The sequence below is a fragment of the Dromiciops gliroides genome, chromosome 1, assembly GCF_019393635.1.
Source record: "Dromiciops gliroides isolate mDroGli1 chromosome 1, mDroGli1.pri, whole genome shotgun sequence".
NCBI lineage: Eukaryota > Metazoa > Chordata > Mammalia > Microbiotheria > Microbiotheriidae > Dromiciops > Dromiciops gliroides.
In genome coordinates this window covers 350,261,733-350,281,345 of record NC_057861.1, presented here as the reverse complement: position 1 = coordinate 350,281,345, position 19,613 = coordinate 350,261,733, and the positions used below count along the sequence as shown (strand labels likewise).

Sequence of the window (19,613 nt, the reverse complement as noted above, 5' to 3'; positions counted from 1 at the left end):
AAGATGCCTGATTAGTATCATTTCTGTTTAAAATGGTGAATTATTTATCATAGATTGGATTTATACCAGCCTGTCATCTTTTTAAATAAGATTTCATTTTAAATTTTGCATCGATCTCCATTAGTGAAATTAGCATATATTTCTGTTTCTTAGCTTTATCATTTCTTGGTTTTTAAAAATGACCTTATTTGTTTTGTTAAAATCATTTGATAAAGCATGTTCTTTCTTTTTTTTCCAATTTTTTTTGGGGGGGTCAGTCTTTTATTATTTTCCAGTTACATATAAGGATAGTTTTCAACATTTTTTTCATAAGATTTTGAGTTCCAAATTTTTCTCCAACCCTCCCTTCCCTCCCTCCTCTCCAGGACAGAAAGCAATCTAATATAGGTTATATGTGTGCAATCACATTAAACATATTTCTGCATTAGTCATATTGTGACAAAAGAGTCAGAGTACAAGGGAAATACCTCAATAAAGAAATTTAAAAAAAAAACAGCCCCAAAGTAGAAACAGTTTGGTTCAATCTGCATTCCTAAACCACAGTTCTTTTTTTCTAAATTTTATTGAGAACATTTTCTATTATGAAGTTCTTTGAAATTGTTCTGGACCATTGCATTGTTAAAAAGAGCCAAGTCTATCACCATTGTTCATCACACAATGTTGCTGTTACTGTGTACAATGTTCTCCTGGTTCTGCTCCTCTCAATCAGAATCAGTTCATGTAAGTCCTTCCAGGTTTCTCTGAACTACTCCTGCTCATCATTACTTTTCACATTGATTTTTTAAAAACTTTGTGTTCTAAATTTTCTTCCTCCCTCCCTCTCTCATTGCTCTTCCCTATGAAATCAAGCATTTTAATATAAGTCATACATGTACAGTTATATAAAACATCTTCTCAGTCAGGTTGTGAAAAAAGACAGACAAAATATCTTTAGAAAGAGGAACTTACAAATAAAATTATTATTTCAACCTGTATTCAGATACCATCAGTTCTATCTCTGTTGATGGTTTGCATTTTTCATACATTCTTCTGATAGCATCCTGCTCATCATTTCTTTCATGGTTACTATTGTTAACTATATTACCCTCCATCTTAATCCTTCCTCTTGATATTTACTCTATTATCTATCTTCCTTCACCCTATCCCTCATTGAAAATGTTTTGCTTCTTACTGCCCCCTCCCTCAATCTGCTCTTCCTTCCATTGCCTCTCCCCCCTTATCCCCTTCCCCTCCCACTTTCCCACAGGGCAAGATATATTATTATTCCCTCTTGGAACCAATTCTGATGAAAAAAGTTCACTCACCCCCCTGCTCCTTCCCTATCTTACCCTCTACTTCATAAGCTTTTTCTTATATCATTTATGTGAACTATTTTTCCCCAATATGCCTCTCCCTTTCCCTTTCTTCCAGCGCATAACTCTTACCTCTTAACTTTATTTTGAAGATGTCATCATGGGTCAGCTAGGTGACACAGTGGACAAAGCACCAGCCCTGGACCCAGGAGGGCATGCACCTACATCTGTCCCCAGACATAAATAACCACACCCTGCCTGCTCCACAAAAAACAAGGATAAACCAAAAAATAAATTCTTTATAGATATCATCCCTTCATTTTCAAATCACGCCTGTGCCCTCTAAGTATATTCCTTTCAGCTGCCTTAATACTGAGAAAGATCTTACGAGTTAAGAGTATTACCTTCTCATGTAGGAATGTAAACAGTTTAATCTTTTAATATCCCTCATGATTTCTTTTTTGTTTTTTGATGAGGCAATTGAGGTTAAGTGGCTTGCCCAGGGTCACACAGATAGCAAGTGTCAAATGTCTGAGGTCAGATTTGAACTCAGGTCCTCCTGAATCCAGGGCTGGTGCTCTATTCACTGTGCCACCCAGCTGCCCCCCCCCCATCATGATTTCTTTTTCCTATTTACCTTTTTATGCTTCTCTAGGTTCTTGTATTTGAAGGTCAAATTTTCTATTCAGCTCAGGTATTTTCATCACAAATGCCTAAAAGTCCTCTTCTTCGTTGAAATCCCACTTTTTCCCCCTGAAATATTATACACAGTTTTGCTGAGTACATGATTCTTAGCTGTAAAACCAGTTCCTTTGCCCTCTGGAATATCATATTCCATGCCCTCCAGTATTTTAATGAAGATACTGCTAGATCTTGTTTTATCCTTACTGTAGCTCCACAGTATTTGAATTCCTTTTTTTCAAGATGCTTGCAGTATTTTCTCCTTGACCTGGGAGCTCTAGAATTTGACTATAATATTCCTGGAGGTTTTCCTTTTGGGATTGCTTTCAGGAGGCGAACAGTGGATTTTTTAATTTCTATTTTACCTTCTGCTTCTAGAATATCAAGGCAATTTTCCCTGACAATCTTTTGGAGGATGGTGTCTAAGCTGTTATTTTGGTCATGGTTTTAAGGTAGTCCAATGATTTTCAAATTATCTCTCCTGGATCTATTTTCCAGGTCAGCTGTTGTTCCAAGGAGATATTTTATATTGCCCTCTATTTTTTATTCATTTGGATTTTCTTTACTGTGTCTTGGTTTCTCATAAAGTCACTAGCTTCCATTTCTTCAATTCTAATTCTTAAGCAATTATTTTCTTAAGAGAGCTTTTCTATTTCCTTTCCCATTTGGCTTTTCAAGCTGTTGCCTTTTTTCTCATAGCTCTCCTGCATTGCTCTCATTTCTCTTTCCATTCTTTCCTTCACTCTCTAAATCTTCCTTCTATCTCGCCTACTTTCTCTTCAAAGACCCTTCTGAGAGCTTCTATAGCCTGAGACCAATTCATATTTTTCTAGGAAGCTTTGGATATTGGACCTTCGGCTTTATTATCTTTTTCTTCTGAAGATATATTCTGGTCTACCTTTCCCCCAAAGAAGTTTTTGATGGTCTGCTGCTTTCTCTGACTGCAAATCTTGGCTACCTATTTCTTGGCTTTTAACTCCTTCTTAAAGTGTAGTGCGGCTTCCAGGACACACTGTTCTGAGCCACAGCATGGCCCAGGGGGTGATTAGGCTTCTTCTCAGCCTGCCTGGCCTGTGAGTAACCACATCAGCTTCCTCTGTGACCCAGAAACATAAGTCTTATTGAACTCTGATTCTCTATGGTTGGAAGTTTGGCATGCCTGTGCCCCTCACCCACCGGGCCACCACCATATGATTCAGCCCACCGCTTCAGAACCAGGGCACTTTGCCCCAACTCCATCAAAGACTGCCTCCACTTCAACACAGCCTACCCCCAAACCCTCTCACCAGTCTGCAAATGGAGCCTCAAAAGAAGTTGCTAGTACTGAAGCCTCTGAAGTGTGCTAGAAGCACTGTCTGTTCCTGGCTGCTTCCAGACTGTACACTGAGCTGTTCAGCCCAATCAGCAGGTGATCACAATTGCTCTCTTTTGCTGAAAAATAGTCTCACTCTGTTATTATGTACATTAGGCTGCTCTGGGGTTTGTTTGTTTTTTTTTTGGAGGGGGGGCTTATGGCATTATTTGGGAGTGAGTGGATAGGTTTTTCTGGAGTTTGTGGGAGTCACAGCCTCTCCTCTGCCATCTTTGTCCATTTTCAAGCATATTATTTCTTAATTATTAAGAACAACTTTAGCAAAATAACTCTTTAAACATTTGATTGAATGAAGATATAAACTAATCTGGATAACTTGTTTGTTTGATAGTACATAAATGAATCACTCCAAAATTGGACTGTTTACTATGTTTCTTCTTTTACTAATTTGAGTATTTTATAATTTTGTAGATAATCTTCCATTTCCTTTGAATTCTCAGTTTTGTTAGCATATAATTATGAAGATTTATTTCCAATAATTATTTTGTGCATTTTTCCTATTTGTGTCATTTTGAAATTTTGATTTAATACTTTTGTAGACCAAGTTAGCTACTGGCTCATTAACTAAATTAGTCTTTTCTTTTTCAAATATGTTTTTATCTATTTCATTAAATATTTCCAAATTACATGTAAAACAATTTTAACAATCACTTTTTGAAATTTGAGTTCTACATTGTCTCCCTCTTTCCTGCCTCTAGCCCATACATTAGAAGGCAAGCTATTTGATATGAATTATACATGTGAAGTCATGCTAAACATGTAACCATATTAGCCATGTTCCAAAAGAAAAGGCAGACCAAAAAACTCCAAGAAAAAATGAATTAAAAGGGTATCCTAAAAGGGTATCCTTCAATCTACATTTAGAGTTCATCAGTTGTTTCTAAGGATATAGATAGAATTTTTCATTAAAGGTCCTTCAGAATTTTCTTGGATCACTGTTTTCAACAGAGTAGCTAAGTCTTTCACAGTTGATCTGCTTAATATATTACTGGGTTTTGGTATAATGTTCTTCTGGTTATATTCACTTCACTTGGCATGAGTTCTTATGTCTTCCCAGATTTTTATGAAAATATATTCCTCATTATGTCTTATAGAACAATAACATTCCATCACTATCATATACCACAACTTTTTCAGCCACTCTCCAATTGATAGTCATCCCTTCGATTTCCAATTCTTTGTCACAACAAAAAGAAGTGGTACCAATACTTTAATACAGCATGTCATTTTCCCTTTTCTTTTATCTCTTTGGGATAAAGACATAGTAGTGGTATATCTAGGACAAAGAGTATGCACAGTTTTATAACTCTTTGGGCATAGTTGTAAATTGTTCTGCTGAATGGATGGATTACTCCACAACTCTATCAACAATGCATTAGTGTCTCAAATTTCCCAAGTCTCCTACAGCATTGTCATTTTCCTTTTTTGTTTGTAATGTTAGCCAATCTTATAGAATTAAAACACCTCAGAATTGTTTTAATTTGCATTTCTCCAATAAGTAGATATTTTGAGCATTTTATGTAATTATTGATAGCATTGATTTTGTCTTCTGAAAACTGCTTGTTTCTATGTGATGACCATTTGTCAATGAGGGAATGGCCTTTACTTTTATAAACTTGGCTCAGTTACCTATATATTTGAGAAATGAACACTTTCTCAGAGAAACTTGCTGTTTAGTTTCCCATTTTTCTTCTAATTTTGGCTGCAATAAATTTGTGGAAAAGTTTTTAATTTCACATAATCAAATCATCTATTTCACTTCCCATGATTCTCTTTCTCTTGTTTGATCATAAATTCTCCCCTTATCTATAGATCTGACAAGTACATTTCTTCATGCTCCCTTTACCTATGATATCCTTTACATATAAATCATTTATCCATTTTAAACTTATCTTTGTATAAGGTGTAGTCTATGCCTAGTTTCTGTCAAACTGCTTTCCAGTTTTCCCAGCATTTTTCTCAGTGACTTCTAGTCCCAAAAACGTGCATATTTTTATTTATCAAACACTAAATTATTATAGTGATTTACCACTGTATATTATGTACCTAATCTATTCCACTTATCCAGCACCCTATTTCTTTTCTTCTGTGTTTTTCTTTTGTTTTGTTTGCAGAGCAATGAGAGTTAAATGACTTGCCCAGGGTCACATAGCTAGTAAGTGTCCAGTGTCTGAGGTCAAATTTGAACTCAAGTCCTCCTGAATCCAGGGCCGGTGCTTTATCCACTGTGACACCTAGCTGTCCCTAGCACTCTATTTCTTAGACAACACCAGACTATGTTCATAATTACCACTTTGTAATATAATTTGAAATCAAGTACTGCTAAGCCAATTTCCTTCACATTTTTCTCCCACTGGATCCCATTATATTCTTGACTTTTAGTCCTTCCAGATAAAATTTATTTTTTCCATCTTTTTAAAATAAGTTTTGGTTGTTTGATTGGTATGGCACTGAGTAAATAGATTAACTTAAGTAAAATTGTTATTTTTATTGTATTGGCTTGCCCTTCTCATGAGCAACTGTTATTTCTCTGATCATTTATAACTTATATTTGTGTGAAAAGTGTTTTGTAATCATGTTTATATAGTTCCTGGGTTTGTCTTGGCAGATAGACTCACAATTGTTTCATGTTTGAAATTATTTTTAAATGGAATTTATATTTTGTTGGCAATACATAGAAATGAGAATGAATTTAGTGGGTTCATTTTATATCCTGCAACTCTGCTAATTTTGTTAATTGTTTCAACTAATTTTAATTGATTCTCTAAGTATACCATCATAACATCTGCAGTGAGTTTTGTTTCTTCATTGATTTCTAATTTTTTCAATTTTTTCTTCTCTTATTGCTATAGCTAACATGACTACTAATAGATCGAATGTCAATGGTGATAATGTACCTCTTTGCCTCACCTGTGAACTTATTAAGATTTCAAGTTGAGGGGGCAACTAGGTGGCACAGTGGATAGAGCACTCGCCCTGGAGTCAGGAGTACCTGAGTTCAAATCCGGCCTCAGAACATTGACACTTACTAGCTGTGTGACCCTGGGCAAGTCGCTTAACCCCAATTGCCTCACCAAAAAAAAAAAAGATTTCAAGTTTATCTCCACTATAGGTAATGCTTGCTCTAGGTTTTTTAGATAGACACTACTTATCTTTTTAACAAAGGTTTGATTTATTTACATGTGTTCTAGTGTTATTTTTTTTTAAATATCAATTGGTTTTGCATTTCTTCAAAGGCATTTTTTTCAGTATCTATTGATATAATCATATTTTGTATTTTATGCTGATAGTTTTTCTAATACTCAACCAGCACCTCATTCTTGGTATAAATCCTACCTGGTCATATATATATATATATATATATATATATATATTCAATCTCCAATATTTATTGAAATTTATTAATGGAATTGATCTTCTTCCCCTATTTTATTGATGCATTTTAAAATATGCATTTTCACCTAAGTAGTGCATTTTCAACATCCCACAAATTTTGAAATGTTTTTTCATTGTTGTCATTCACTTTAATGAAATTACTGATTGTTTCTATGATTTTTTTATATACTCATTCTTTAGGATTGGATTATTTAGTTTCTAATTCATTTGTATCTATGGTTCTATGACCCTTTATTGAACATAGTATTTTTATTGCATTATGGTCTGAAATTGGGATATTTAATAGTTCTGCTTTTCTGAATTTCTTTTTTTAGATTTTATGCCTAATATATGGTAAAATTTTCTGAATGTGCCAAGCACAGCTATGAAAAGGTGATCTTTACTATTCCCATTCAGTTTTCTCCAACGGTCTGTTATATTTGACTTTTGTTACATTCTATTAATCTCCTGTATGTCTTTCTTTTTTCTATTATGGTTATATTTGTCTACTTCTGAGATAGGAAAGTTGAGGTCACTCACTGGTATAGTGGTTTTCAGAGTCTCTCTTTTTTTTCTGTTGGTTAGTCATTTTAGTCATGTCTGACTGTTTTGTTTCTTTTACCAAACTGCTAATTTTCTTTTCATAACTGATTTCTTTTGCTATCATTCTTTTTGTCTAATTTTCCTCTATTATTCTTATTTCATTTTGAAAATCATTTTTAGTTTTTTCAGGAGTTCTTCTTGGACTGGTTTCCAATTCATATTTTTCATTGAGGCTTTACTTGTAAGTATTTTCACTTAATTATCTTCTTCTGAGTGGGTGTCTTGATGTTCCCTGTTGCCACAGTGGCTTTTTTTAAATTTTCAGGTACTTTTTTATTGTTCCTTTCTCATTTTTCCACACACAAACACACATATATATTGAACATTATGTTAAAGTTTAACTCTGTTATTGCACTACTATTTCCAGACCTAGTCCTAGGGGTTTGGAATTTTTCAATGCTCCCAAGGTGGCATGATCTGGTAAGAGTTATGGTCACTGTCTTCCTTGTCTATACTCATTACCAAGGACAGTCGCATGATCCCTTGGGATTAACATTGATACAGTTCTTCAGGGTCCCTGCTTTCTTGTGATCAAAAATGATATTTCCCTTCATAGCTCCTACTTTCTCCTGATTAAAAGTACTCTTCTTGAACTCTGATCCAGAAGTTGGTATAGGCAATGGAGCTACCAGTCATGTCTAGTCTTGCATCTAGTCCTAACAAAGGGGTGCCCTGTAGTCTCTTTTTGACCAGTTGCCAGGTCCTCTTACCAACTCTGGCTTGAGGTCTCCTAAAGTGGTTCCTCCTCCTGTTGCCACCCACTACTCCCACCATGGATGTTTCATTCATGTGGGCTATGGGCCAACCTCCACACCTATATCATAGATCTCTATCTCACTTTCTGACCCTTTAAAGTTATATTATCTTAGTCTGTGAGAATGTATCATTCTTGGTGAGATCACAATGGCAAAGAGTAGCCAAGAAGTTGTCTGAGCTTTCCCAAGTTTCCCTCAGAAACAGTAATTTAAGCCTATAAATGTATTCTGGAGCTACAGAATCTACAAAAACATGGGGTGAAACAATCTTCCATCTTAAGATAATTTGAAAGAACTTCAAGAAAAGTCTATCTCATTTGGGTAAAAGGGGAATGCAGTTCAATGCAGATAGTATCCAGGCAAGCCAATGGGAGGCATTTAGCCACAGCACATAGCAGCAGCTGAGGTCCCTTGGTTCTGGCTCAGCAAGCTAGTGGCACAGCAGATCAGGTGTGAAGCCTCCAGCCCTAATGCAGAAGGCAAAATGCCAGGCAGGGAACCCCACATAAAACAGGTGTGACTAGGCCAGGCCATCCTAGTGCAGTGAGCAAGCTATAAGCCCCTGAGACCCTGGTGCAGAAAGCCAGCGATTAGATCCCTGGATCCTAGCACAAGAAGCTTGGAACAGGGCTTTCTTTCCCAAAGGGGCAGAGCTCAACTTTAAAAGTCATGAAATAGGCTAAAATGAGTAAGAAGCAAAAAGGAATTATGATTATAGAAAGCTACTATGTGAAGACCAAACTACAAACTCAGAAGATGTCAACACTCTCAAAACACTAACATGCAAAGTCTCAAGTAGAAAGATGACTTGATCTCAAGACCAAAAAGCTTTCTAATAAGGGCTCAAAAAAACTTTCAAATTTTCAAAAATCGAACAAGAGAATGAGGGCAGCTAGGTGGTGCAGTGAATAAAGCACTGGCCCTGGATTCAGGATGACCTGAGTTCAAATCTGTCCCCAGACACTTGACACTTACTAGCTGTGTGATGCTCAGCAAGTCACTTAACCCTCATTGTCCTGCCTCCCCCAAAAAATCCAACAAAAAAGCTAGAATTTGGGAAGACAAATGAGAGATATGACAGTTATGTATGAGAATTATGAAAAAGAGTAAAAATTTTGGAAAAGGATGCATAAAAATTGACTGAATAAAGCAATTCCATAAAAATACAATTGTCCAAATAGAAACACAAAATCCACTGAAGAAAACAACTCTTTAAAAAGTAGATTTGGCCAAATGGAAAAGAGGGTAATAAAACTCACTGAAGAAATAATTCCTTAAAAATTAAAATTGGGTAGGTGGAAGCTAATAACTCTATGAGATACAAAGAATCAGTCCAACAAACTCAAAAGAATAAAAAACAAAAAAAATGTAAATTACCTTATTGAAAAAAATAGATGACCAGTAAAATAGATCCAGGAGAGATAATTTAAGAATTATAAGGCTACCTGAAAGTCATGATCAACAACCAAGGGCTCAGACAGCATCTTTCAAGAAATTATCAAGGAAGACTGCCCTGATAGCCTAGAACCAAAGGGTAAAATAGTTATTGAAAGAATCCACCAATCATCTCTTGAAAGAGAACCCAAAATGAAACCTCCAAGGAATATTATAGCTAAATTCCAGAATTATCAGATGAAGTAGAAAATAATGCAAGTATACAGAAAAAAACAATTGAATATCAAGGAGCCACAATCAGCATTACACAGGACTTAGCAGCTTCAATATTGACATATCAGAGGCCTTATAATATGATATTCTGCAAGGCAAATGAGCTTGGATTACAACCAAGAATAAACTACCTGGGAAAAAATTGATCATAATCTTTCAGTAGGAAAGATGGAGATTTACTGAAATAGGGGACTATCAAATTTTCCTAATGAAAAGATCAGAGATGAAAAGAAAATTCAATCTTCAAATACTAGACTCAAGAGAAGCATAAAAAGGTAAACAGGAAAAAAAAAAACAGGTTAATAATGTTAAAATGTTTACATTCCTACACAGGAAAATTATACTTGTAACTCTTGAGAACTGTATCTCTAGTAGGGTGGATAGAAGTATAAATAAGGGGGAAAATAAGTTGGAGGGAAATACAGTTAATAATCATAACTGTGAATGTGAATGGGATGAACTCTCCAATAAAACAGAAGTGGATAGCAGAGTAGATTAAAAACCAGAATACTACAATATATTGTTTACAATAAACAAATCTGAAGCAGAGAGATACACACTGAGTAAAGGTAAAAGTCTGGAGCAGCATATATTATGCTGAAGCTGAAGTAAAAAAAAAAAAGCAGGGGTAGCAATCCTGATCTCAGACAAAGCAAAAGCAAAAATATACCTAATTAAAAGATATAAGGAACAAAACAACATCTTGCTTAAGAGGTACCATACAGACAATAAAGTAATATCCATACTAAACTTTACACACTAAGTGGTATAGCTTCCAAATTCTTAGAGAAGTGAGTTATAGAAATAGACAAGAAAACCATAGTAATGGGGGACCTCAACCTCCCAATCTAAGAAGTACATAAATCTAACCACAAAATAAACAAGAAAGACATTAAGGAGGTGAACAGAATTTTAGAAAAATTATATATGATAGACCTCAGGAGAAAATTTAATGGGGATAGAAAGGAATACACCTTTTTCTCAGCAGCATATGACACCTACACAAAAATTCACCATATATTAGGGCATAAAAACCTCATCATAAAATGCAGAAAGAAAAATTAAATGCAGATCATGATGTAAAGTGAAAATTTTGTGTAATAACAAGCCATGGAAAAATAGACTAAAAGTGAATTAGAAGCTAAATAATCTCATCCTAAAGAATGAATGAGTCAAAGAATGACTCATTCTCACATTTTGTTGTCTCCATCACTCCAGAATTAGATTTAAGGGTGTTTTTTGTTGTTTTTTTTTAGTTCTTGGGAGAGCTTAACTGAGAGCTTTCTATTCTAGGCCATCTTTGCTACACTTCTGAAAGGTCCCTATATTACTCCTTTCAAAAATCTACTTAGTTTTATGTTTGAATAGTTTTTTGTTGTTGTTTTTAATTTCGTCTATTTCTCCTCTATGTTTTCTTCTTGTTTCTTTTGCATTGTTCTTATTTAATATTTTATTTCCCCCAATTACATGTAAAACAATTTTACAATAATTTTGTAAACATTTGAGTTCCAAATTCTCTCCATCCCTCCCTCCCTTCCTCCACATTGAGAAGGCAAGCAATTCAACATTGGTTATATATGTGCAGGCAAGCAAAAGACTTAGATAATAGTCATGTCATAAAAGAAAACAAAGACCAAAAAAAGCAAGAAAAATAACGTACAAAATTATGCTTCAAATCTATATTCAAACACCATCTGTTCTTTCTCTGGGGATGAAGAACATTTTTCATCATAAGACCTTCAGACTTGTCTTGGATCATTGTATTACTGAGAATAGCTAAGTTATTCACAGCTGATCATCCTACAATATTGTCATTACTTTTAACTCTTTGTTAAAGTGGAACTCTGCTAGAGCCCCCAAAACAGAAAAAGACCTATTTGTACAAAAACATTTATAGCAGCTCTTTTTGTGGTGGCTAAGAATTGGAAATCAAAGGATTGCCCATCAATTGGGGAATGCCTAAACAAGCTGTGGTATATGATGGTGATGGAATATTATTGTGTTATAAGAAATGACAAGCAGAATGATTTCAGAAAGGCCTGGAAAGACTTGTATGAGCTTATGTATAGTGAAATGAGCAGAACCAAGAGAACATTGTCCACAGAGACAGCAATACTGTTTGATGAAGAACTGTGAATGACTTAACTATTCTCAACAATACAATGATGTAAAACAATCCCAAAGGACTACTGATGAAACATACTACCCACCTCCAAAGAAATAACTGATATTGATTGAACACAGACTGAAACATGCTATTTTTCACTTTCATTTTTTCTTTTATTCAAGGTTTTGTATAAAATGAATAATACGTTAATGTTTTATTATTTATTTTTATTTTTTACTTTTTTGCAGAGTAATGGGGGTTAAGTAACTTGCCCAGGATCACACAGCTAGTAATTTTCAAGTGTCTGAGGCTGGATTTGAACTCAGGTCCTCCTGAATCCAGGGCCGGTACTTTATCCACTGTGCCAACTAGCTGCCCCTGGTAATGTTTTAAATAATCGCACATGTATAATCCATATCTGATTGCTTACTGACTCAGGGAGGGGGGAGGAGAAAGAGGGAAGGAGAGATAAAAATTGGAACTCAAAAGTATAAATAAAAATGTTTATTATTAAAAATAAGAAAAAGAAAAAAAGGTAGAGCTCTGCTTCCAGGATGGTGGGTGCACTGTCCCAAGCCTCAAGAGTTTTGTGCAACTATTTTCAGAAATACTTCTTCGGATCTGTAAATTTTCAGTTATAGCAAGGTGGTGTGTTCTAAGGATAGGTGTATTTACTACTCTCCTGGTGGTGTGTTCTAAGGAGAGGTGTATTTACTACTCTCCTGGTCTGTAAGAGACCACAAGAACACTTTTCTGCCCTGCAACTGTGATAAGATCCCCTACTTCACTGCAGCCACAAGCTCTGATGTGCTAGCACTGCTCTTTCACCTGGAATTCCCCTCCTCCCCACCCCATCCCCCACTGCAAATTGAATTGAATATGGGCAAAGTAACATAGTCTTGCTTCAGTATTGGCAGAGCCCCCCAAATAGAAACTCCTTCTGATCAGTTTTTCAGTGGCTTCCAAAGCCTGCTCTTGGTTTGCAGGGGCCTGGTCTGTGCTGTCACAATCTGTGCTGACCTGCCCTCCACTCTCACTCTGGTGTGATGGACCTTTCTTGCTGATCTTCTAAGTTGTCTTTGGCTGGAAAATATTTCACCGTGTCCTTTTGTTGGTTCTGCTGCTCCACGAATTGTCTTATGACATTATTTAAAGGTATTTGGAGGTGTTCTGAGGCAAGCTCAGGTGAGTTGCTGCTTTTCCTCCACCATGCTAATCCTGCCCCTCTCTATTTTTCAAGATTTCTCCCTATTTTGTTTTGTTTTGTTTTAAGTTCATTTTCTGGGGGTTTTAAAAGTTATATCTTTATTTCATTAATTAACTCTTTTTTATGTTATAATGGTGTTTTTTTTAATCCCCAGCAGAAGGTCACTTTATCATTGCAGTAATTTATTTTAAAATGCTTATCTATTGTTTCTTCAATTTGACCACGTTTTAGATACAGATATTTTTCTACATACTTTATCTTTATCATATAAGCAATGCCTTGATAACAAGATTTGTCTATCTTTTTTATCTGTCCCACTGCCTAGTTCAATTCCTTGGAACATATTTAAGTGGTTTTGCTGCCTTAACAATGTGAATATTTTGCATTTTACTACCCATCTACAATTTTTTCTTCCTGAATGGCACTTTTCCCCAAATCCTCCAAAAAACGTCCACCTAGAATATGCTATTGTTGCTCAGGTATTTTTCATTTTGTCCAACTCTTTATGACCACATTTGGGGTTTTGTTGGCAAAAATATTGAAGTGCTTTGCTTTAATATTTCCTAATCTAGCTCATTTTACAGATGAGGAACTAAAGGCACACAAGGTTAAGTGACTTGCCCATAGTCACACAACTAGTGATAAGTCTTTCTTATTTCAGGTATGGCATTTTATTCACTGTGTCACCTATCTGATCTAATATAGTTCAGACCTGGACATAGGTATTTAATTAATATTTACAAATGAATAAGTAGATAGAATTTCCAAGTGCCTGCCTGGACCTTGTTCTGCAGAGAGTACAATATAATTGTCTACTTTATTCCTCTCCAGAGTGCACTCTGGATTTTCTTTACCAAGCTTGAGAAACCTCTTCAACCTGGAAACTCACTCCAGCCCTGAAATACACATATGAAGTATCCTCCAGTTTTGCAATCATTCTTCTGATTGAATGGTTCCTCTTAGAACTTCTTTTTAAAGGAGCACAATCCAGGCAGTCTTGCCTCATTATTCTCCAGGTTGTATTCAGGATTTTCCCTAATATACTCACATGCAAGATACTTTTAGCATCCACCTCCTATATTTTCACCTTCCTTTTAGTAGCTGCCTTCCCCCATTAAAATATAAGCCACTTTTCTGCTTATATTTGTATTCCCAGCAATTAGCACAGTGCCTTGAACATAAGAGTTTAATAAATGCCTATTGATGGATTCACGAATTGTTGACTGACATTTAATGTAATACCAGGTGAGTGTTTGACTATACAGTACTGTGAGTATTTGCAATAGGTAGACTTGTTTACTGTTGTGTCTGATTTTTGAATTTGATTGATTTTTTCCAAGCTTTTCAAACAATGCACTGTAAATAGCAGGCTGTCAGAGGATCTATATTTGCTCTATTTTACTAGATTCTGTGTGTTCAGTAATTCTAAAGATGTTCAAAAGAAAGAAAAAAGTGTGGTCAATTTTTTCAGGAGCTCAGTCTAGAAGGCTAGATAGAAGATTGAAGTTAAGCAATTCTGAATGGAAGGGAGACAGAAGGCATAATATAGGCATAGTTAATTACATGAAGGTTTGTTTCTGGCTGAGGGGAACCTATCATAGAGAAAAAGAACATCATAACTCGGAGCCATTAGAGCCAGAAATGCGAAATGTAAAAACTGAATGTGGAAGCTTTGAGAAGAAGGACGATTTCAATGGATTCAGAATCTCTTTGATGTGGCAATTTCCTCCTGGTACAGATGTCAACCTATCAATACTTTCTTCTTTTGATTCTAATGCTTCCATACATTCTCCATAGAGGAGCTACCTCAAGTACTTTTTCTAGGTCTTTTAATAATTAATAGATATCAAATAGTGAATATGATGATTATGAGATGATATATAAACTGATCGAAAGTAAAATTAGCAGAAGCAGGAAAGCAGTATAGGCAATGATAACAAGAAAGTAAATGGAAACAGCAGCAACAAAACAATCAAATTACGCAATACAGATTAAAAAGACCAAGCTTAATCCCCCAAAAAGAGATGTAGACCAAAAATTGTGAGGATCACTTTAGTTCAACTCCCCAGTGAGGACAACTGAGACTAAGAGAAATGATATTTATGTGCTACTTATGCAAGACTGTGTCCAATATAATGTCACATATGGTCATGTAAAACCTGTTGTACTTTGAAACACAAAAGCAAGATGCAAAATAATTTAATGTAATCTTCTTTTCTTGTAGCATATCCTAATTCAGAAATCTAAGAAAAAGGTTATGTTTGTTTATTTTCTGGGTAATTTAATAATTTTTTTAGTAGGCCAGCAGGTTATTTTAAAAAAGGACGGTCACTAGCTGTCTCTCTCAGACCAAAGACCCCTAATGACAGTGGGGTCACAGTTTATATACCCTTTATATACCCTTCTAACTGTAGGAAGTAATCACACAGCAATAAATCTAATTGGTTGACATGATTTGGAAGTGTGTTATGTTACAATGAAATCTGGGGAAAAGTGACTTAGATCAATCAAATCTTGGCAATAATATCAGAGAAAGAATATAGCATTGAGTACACACATTTGTGTGTGTACTCTCCTACCCAAACTGATCAGAGCAATATACTTTCCACCTAGGTGTGTTCTGTGCAGGCTACATCTCATCAGCAAAGTCCTTCAACTATCTAGACCAAAACTTCTTAAAGTGTGGGTCACCAAACCATATGGGATCACATAACTGAATGTGGAGGTTGCTGCACAATATGCACACTTTGTACTGTGCATGCCATCACAGTTCACCTAACAATGAAATCTTGGGGAAAAAGAGGTTGTGAGGGAAAAAAAGTTTAAGAAAACAATCTAGACAAACAGATCTATTCCCACCCAAGACTCCTTTGACCCAGATGAATCCTACTTTCAAAGAGAATTTAGACTTTGGGGGGAAGGGGAGAAAGGACTAAGAAAGAACTGTGGCCCCCAAGAGATAGATCTATTATTATTTCTCACAGTTAACACAAGAGGAAAAAATATCTCCCTGTCAATCACCACAATATTAGAGTTCCACTGTCCTACCATCTCATTGAGTCAGTAATATATTGATCATAGATTTAGAGCCAGAAAGTACATTAAGAATCCTCTTCTATGCCCCTTCACTATATTACTGAGGCCATATATAGAAGTTAAGTGAATTGCCTAAGGTTGCTTAACTTGTAATTGGCAGAGTTTCTAAAATGCTAGCATTTGAACTCAAGACCTACAACTACAAATCACAGAAACAAAATATCTTAGAATTATCAAAGGGATCTCAGAGTCCATCTTGTCACAGTGATACTTTATTAAGAATCCCCTTACAACAGGCATAACAAGTTATCATCCAGACTTTTTTTTTTGGCTGGAAAATGAGGGTTAAGTGACTTGCCCAGGGTCACACAGCTAGTAAGCGTCAAGTGTCTGAGGCCGGATTTGAACTCAGGTCCTCCTGAATCCAGGGCCAGTGCTTCATCCACTGCACCACCTAGCTGCCCCCCTAGACTTTGTTTTAAGAACTTTAATTGGTTAGATGAAACTTCCATAAGGATTGAGCTCATAATGCTCCTGGTAGAGTCTACTTCATTATACTCTTGCTGGGCTCCCCCTGCCATTGAAAGTTAAGTTCTCTCATTTGGTCTCTTCTGTCACATTAATAAAATTGTATAGGTTTTTCTTTCTGTTTTTGTTTTTTTGCCACTTTATTAAAGATCGTATTATTTCAGTGTTTCCACAGTACCAGAATCTAGATCCTCTGTTACCAATACCAGCCAGAGGATCTGGCAGGTTGAATCTCAGAGGGATTCAGATGGAGTAAATGCACATTAACCACATCTCCTTAGACTAAGAAGATGTGGTCAGAAAGAGGGGCAGAACTAGAATGTAGAAGGTTGCTAAGTCTCTGATAACCAGAGATCTTATACTTCTCCAGCTGTTTCCCTTAAAAGGATGGAAGAACCAAGTGAATTCTCAGGCTTAGTGATCTACTGGTCAGTAGGACCAGGCTAATAGCACTAGTAACTTCACTTGGTAAATTTTAATAGCAAAATAAAGAATATGAAAAGGACATATGACAGACTGTGACATATGTACCTCAAGTCCCTTTTGTCTTAATCTGGGCCATAAAGCAGAACACATGAATTCTAACTAGGAATTTGTCAACTTCCATCAAAACTTGAGCAGCTTCTGAGCACTAGATCTTCCCTTCTTTTACAGTAAAGAAGATGAAGAAAGCTAAAGTTTTGGTTTTTGGTTTTTTTTTTAGTAAATGGAACAAAGTTCTTTTGCATATAAACCCTCTGATAGCCTTTTCTCAATCCTTATTCTTCTTGGCATCTCTGCAGCCTTTGCTACTGCTGATCACTTTTTTCTGCTGAATATTGTTTTCTTTTCTTTGCTCTGCAACCTGATTGGTTTACTATTTATTGGTGACTACTGCTGAATCACATTACCCAAATGTGTGTACTCAATGCTATATTCTAAACACCTCTTTCTTCTCTGTCTATACTTACTCTACAAGTGAACTCATCAACTCTAGTGTTTATTATATCCATACATAATTTTCCTTTTCTCCTTTAATTTTTATCCTTTATTACCTATTACTATTCTAATCTTATTCCCTTATATTTTTTTCTTATATCTGAAGTATTAATAATTTATTCATTTGGTCAGCTTTCTCTTTCACATTCTCAAGTGTGACTATAAATAATATAATTACTGTTTTGTTATCTGTCTTTGATGACTGTAAAGTAATACCAACCAGTAAACCACAATTGTAATTTTTTCCACTGAATAAAGCATTTAGATTGATAATGTAGGGGTTGGCAGGTTTTTGTTTTGCGGGGGGGGGGGGGGGGGGGGGGGGGGGGGGAGGAAGGGGAGGGGGAGAGGAGGAAGAAAGAAATGATAACAGCATTTCACAACTTCTGTTCAAATTGTCAAGTTGAGTCCCCAGACAGCAGCTACTACTGCTCTCAGATAATACAACACACAATTAAAAAAAAAAAAACCACCTCCCAAGAACCTGGTTCACTCCTTCCCACAAATACACACTGCATCCATGGGACAAATAGGCTTAAACGTGGACCAGAATTTTAATGACCTATATGAGTAAGTAATATCTGTGACAAGGTTGAACTCACATTACCTGCACTGGAAGTCCTTCTCTCTTTGTAGAAACCTCATACAGAGTTTGTCCTCCATTCTTGAAGACAACCAATGACATAAAAAGGCAATGTCTTGACTTGCCTGCAAATTGGATTTGAATGAGGCAATGTCATCAGCCTTGTTCTCTCCTCCAGAATCATCAGGGTCTGGTGGCAATACAAAAGTCACAACAACTGACAAAGGTCAAGACAACTGGCACTGGCCCAAAATGCAGTGGTCAACCTTGGCCTAAGATGAATCATAGTCTAAACTAAATTAACTTACAGCAATAGAAGACAGAATTGAAAATGGCTTGGATTATCTAGCAGCTAAATTTGATCTTTAAGATTTGAGGACGGATATTTGATCATGGTGTCCTCAGAAAATTGGGACATCTCAACAACAGTGCACAACACCTCAGTGGGGAAGAAATATGAAAGTCAATCCTTCCACTTTCAGTAATACGGCTTAGGAAGTTTCCTAGACCTAGTGAAAGATGATTTTCTTGTGCTTGGAGTTAGGAATCTGGCCCCTTGACTTCAGTCTTCTTACAGCCTCCCGCAGGTGTTTGGGCTGTAGTGGTGGCAGCTCACCCCATTTCTCACACACCTCCAAAGCTTCTTCTACCACTTCTCCAACGAATACTTTAGAAATGCCCGACATAGCAATGACGACATTGTGAGACACCGAGGTGCCCGCGATAGACTGGATCAGCCGTTTAATAGCGGCCTTTGGGAATGCCGATCGCCGGTACATTTCATAACGGTTTAGCTCCTCTTCGGAAAAGGAAGAAACTAAGCTTTGCATCCTCTGGATTTCATCCTCATCTACTTGGGGCTTTTTCTCTTTCCTTTCTTTAGCGTCTATCTTCATCTTCTTCGCTGCAGGACAAGGTGATGACGAGTCCTCCCTTTCAGGTCCCGTTAAATCTGTTGCTTCCTGGTCTTCAGGCTCTGAGTCTTGGGCCTCGGCCTCCTGGGGGGCTCTGCTCCCCGCCCAGTCCGTCTCCTGGGCCTCATCGGGCGTCCCGGAAGCTCCAGGGACTGGCTCGGGGCTGGCGGCAGTGGCAAGGAAAGGCACCTGGTCAGATGCGAAGCTCTCTCCGGCCTTCTCTGGGAGCCACTCAGCACGGTGGTCCATGGCAACCACAAGCTGCCAAGGAATGCGAGGAGCCTTTCCACCCGTCAGACGTTCAGGAGAATAGACTTCCGCCTAGACTTCCGGCCTCAGCATAACGATGAGGACACCTTTAAGATGACGTCACTCTGCTGAGAGTTGGAGTACAAATACAAAAACAGTCCCCAGGAAGTTAGATTCAAATAAGCGAAGACAGTAAACAAAACGGAGCTGAAAAGCATGTAGCATGGGGGAGGAAGGAAGTTGTCTGGGACAGGCAATGGAGTCC

At 36.6% G+C, this 19,613-nt stretch overlaps 1 protein-coding gene across 1 annotated transcript; it reads right to left on the bottom strand.

Annotated features, from left to right (window-relative positions):
* Nucleotides 1-18,694: 18,694 nt before the first annotated feature.
* LOC122738960 (transcription initiation factor TFIID subunit 11-like) lies at nucleotides 18,695-19,348 on the bottom strand. Its single transcript, XM_043980859.1, has one exon. The coding sequence runs from the start codon at nucleotides 19,346-19,348 to the stop codon at nucleotides 18,695-18,697; it is 654 nt and encodes a 217-aa protein (XP_043836794.1).
* Nucleotides 19,349-19,613: the final 265 nt, after the last annotated feature.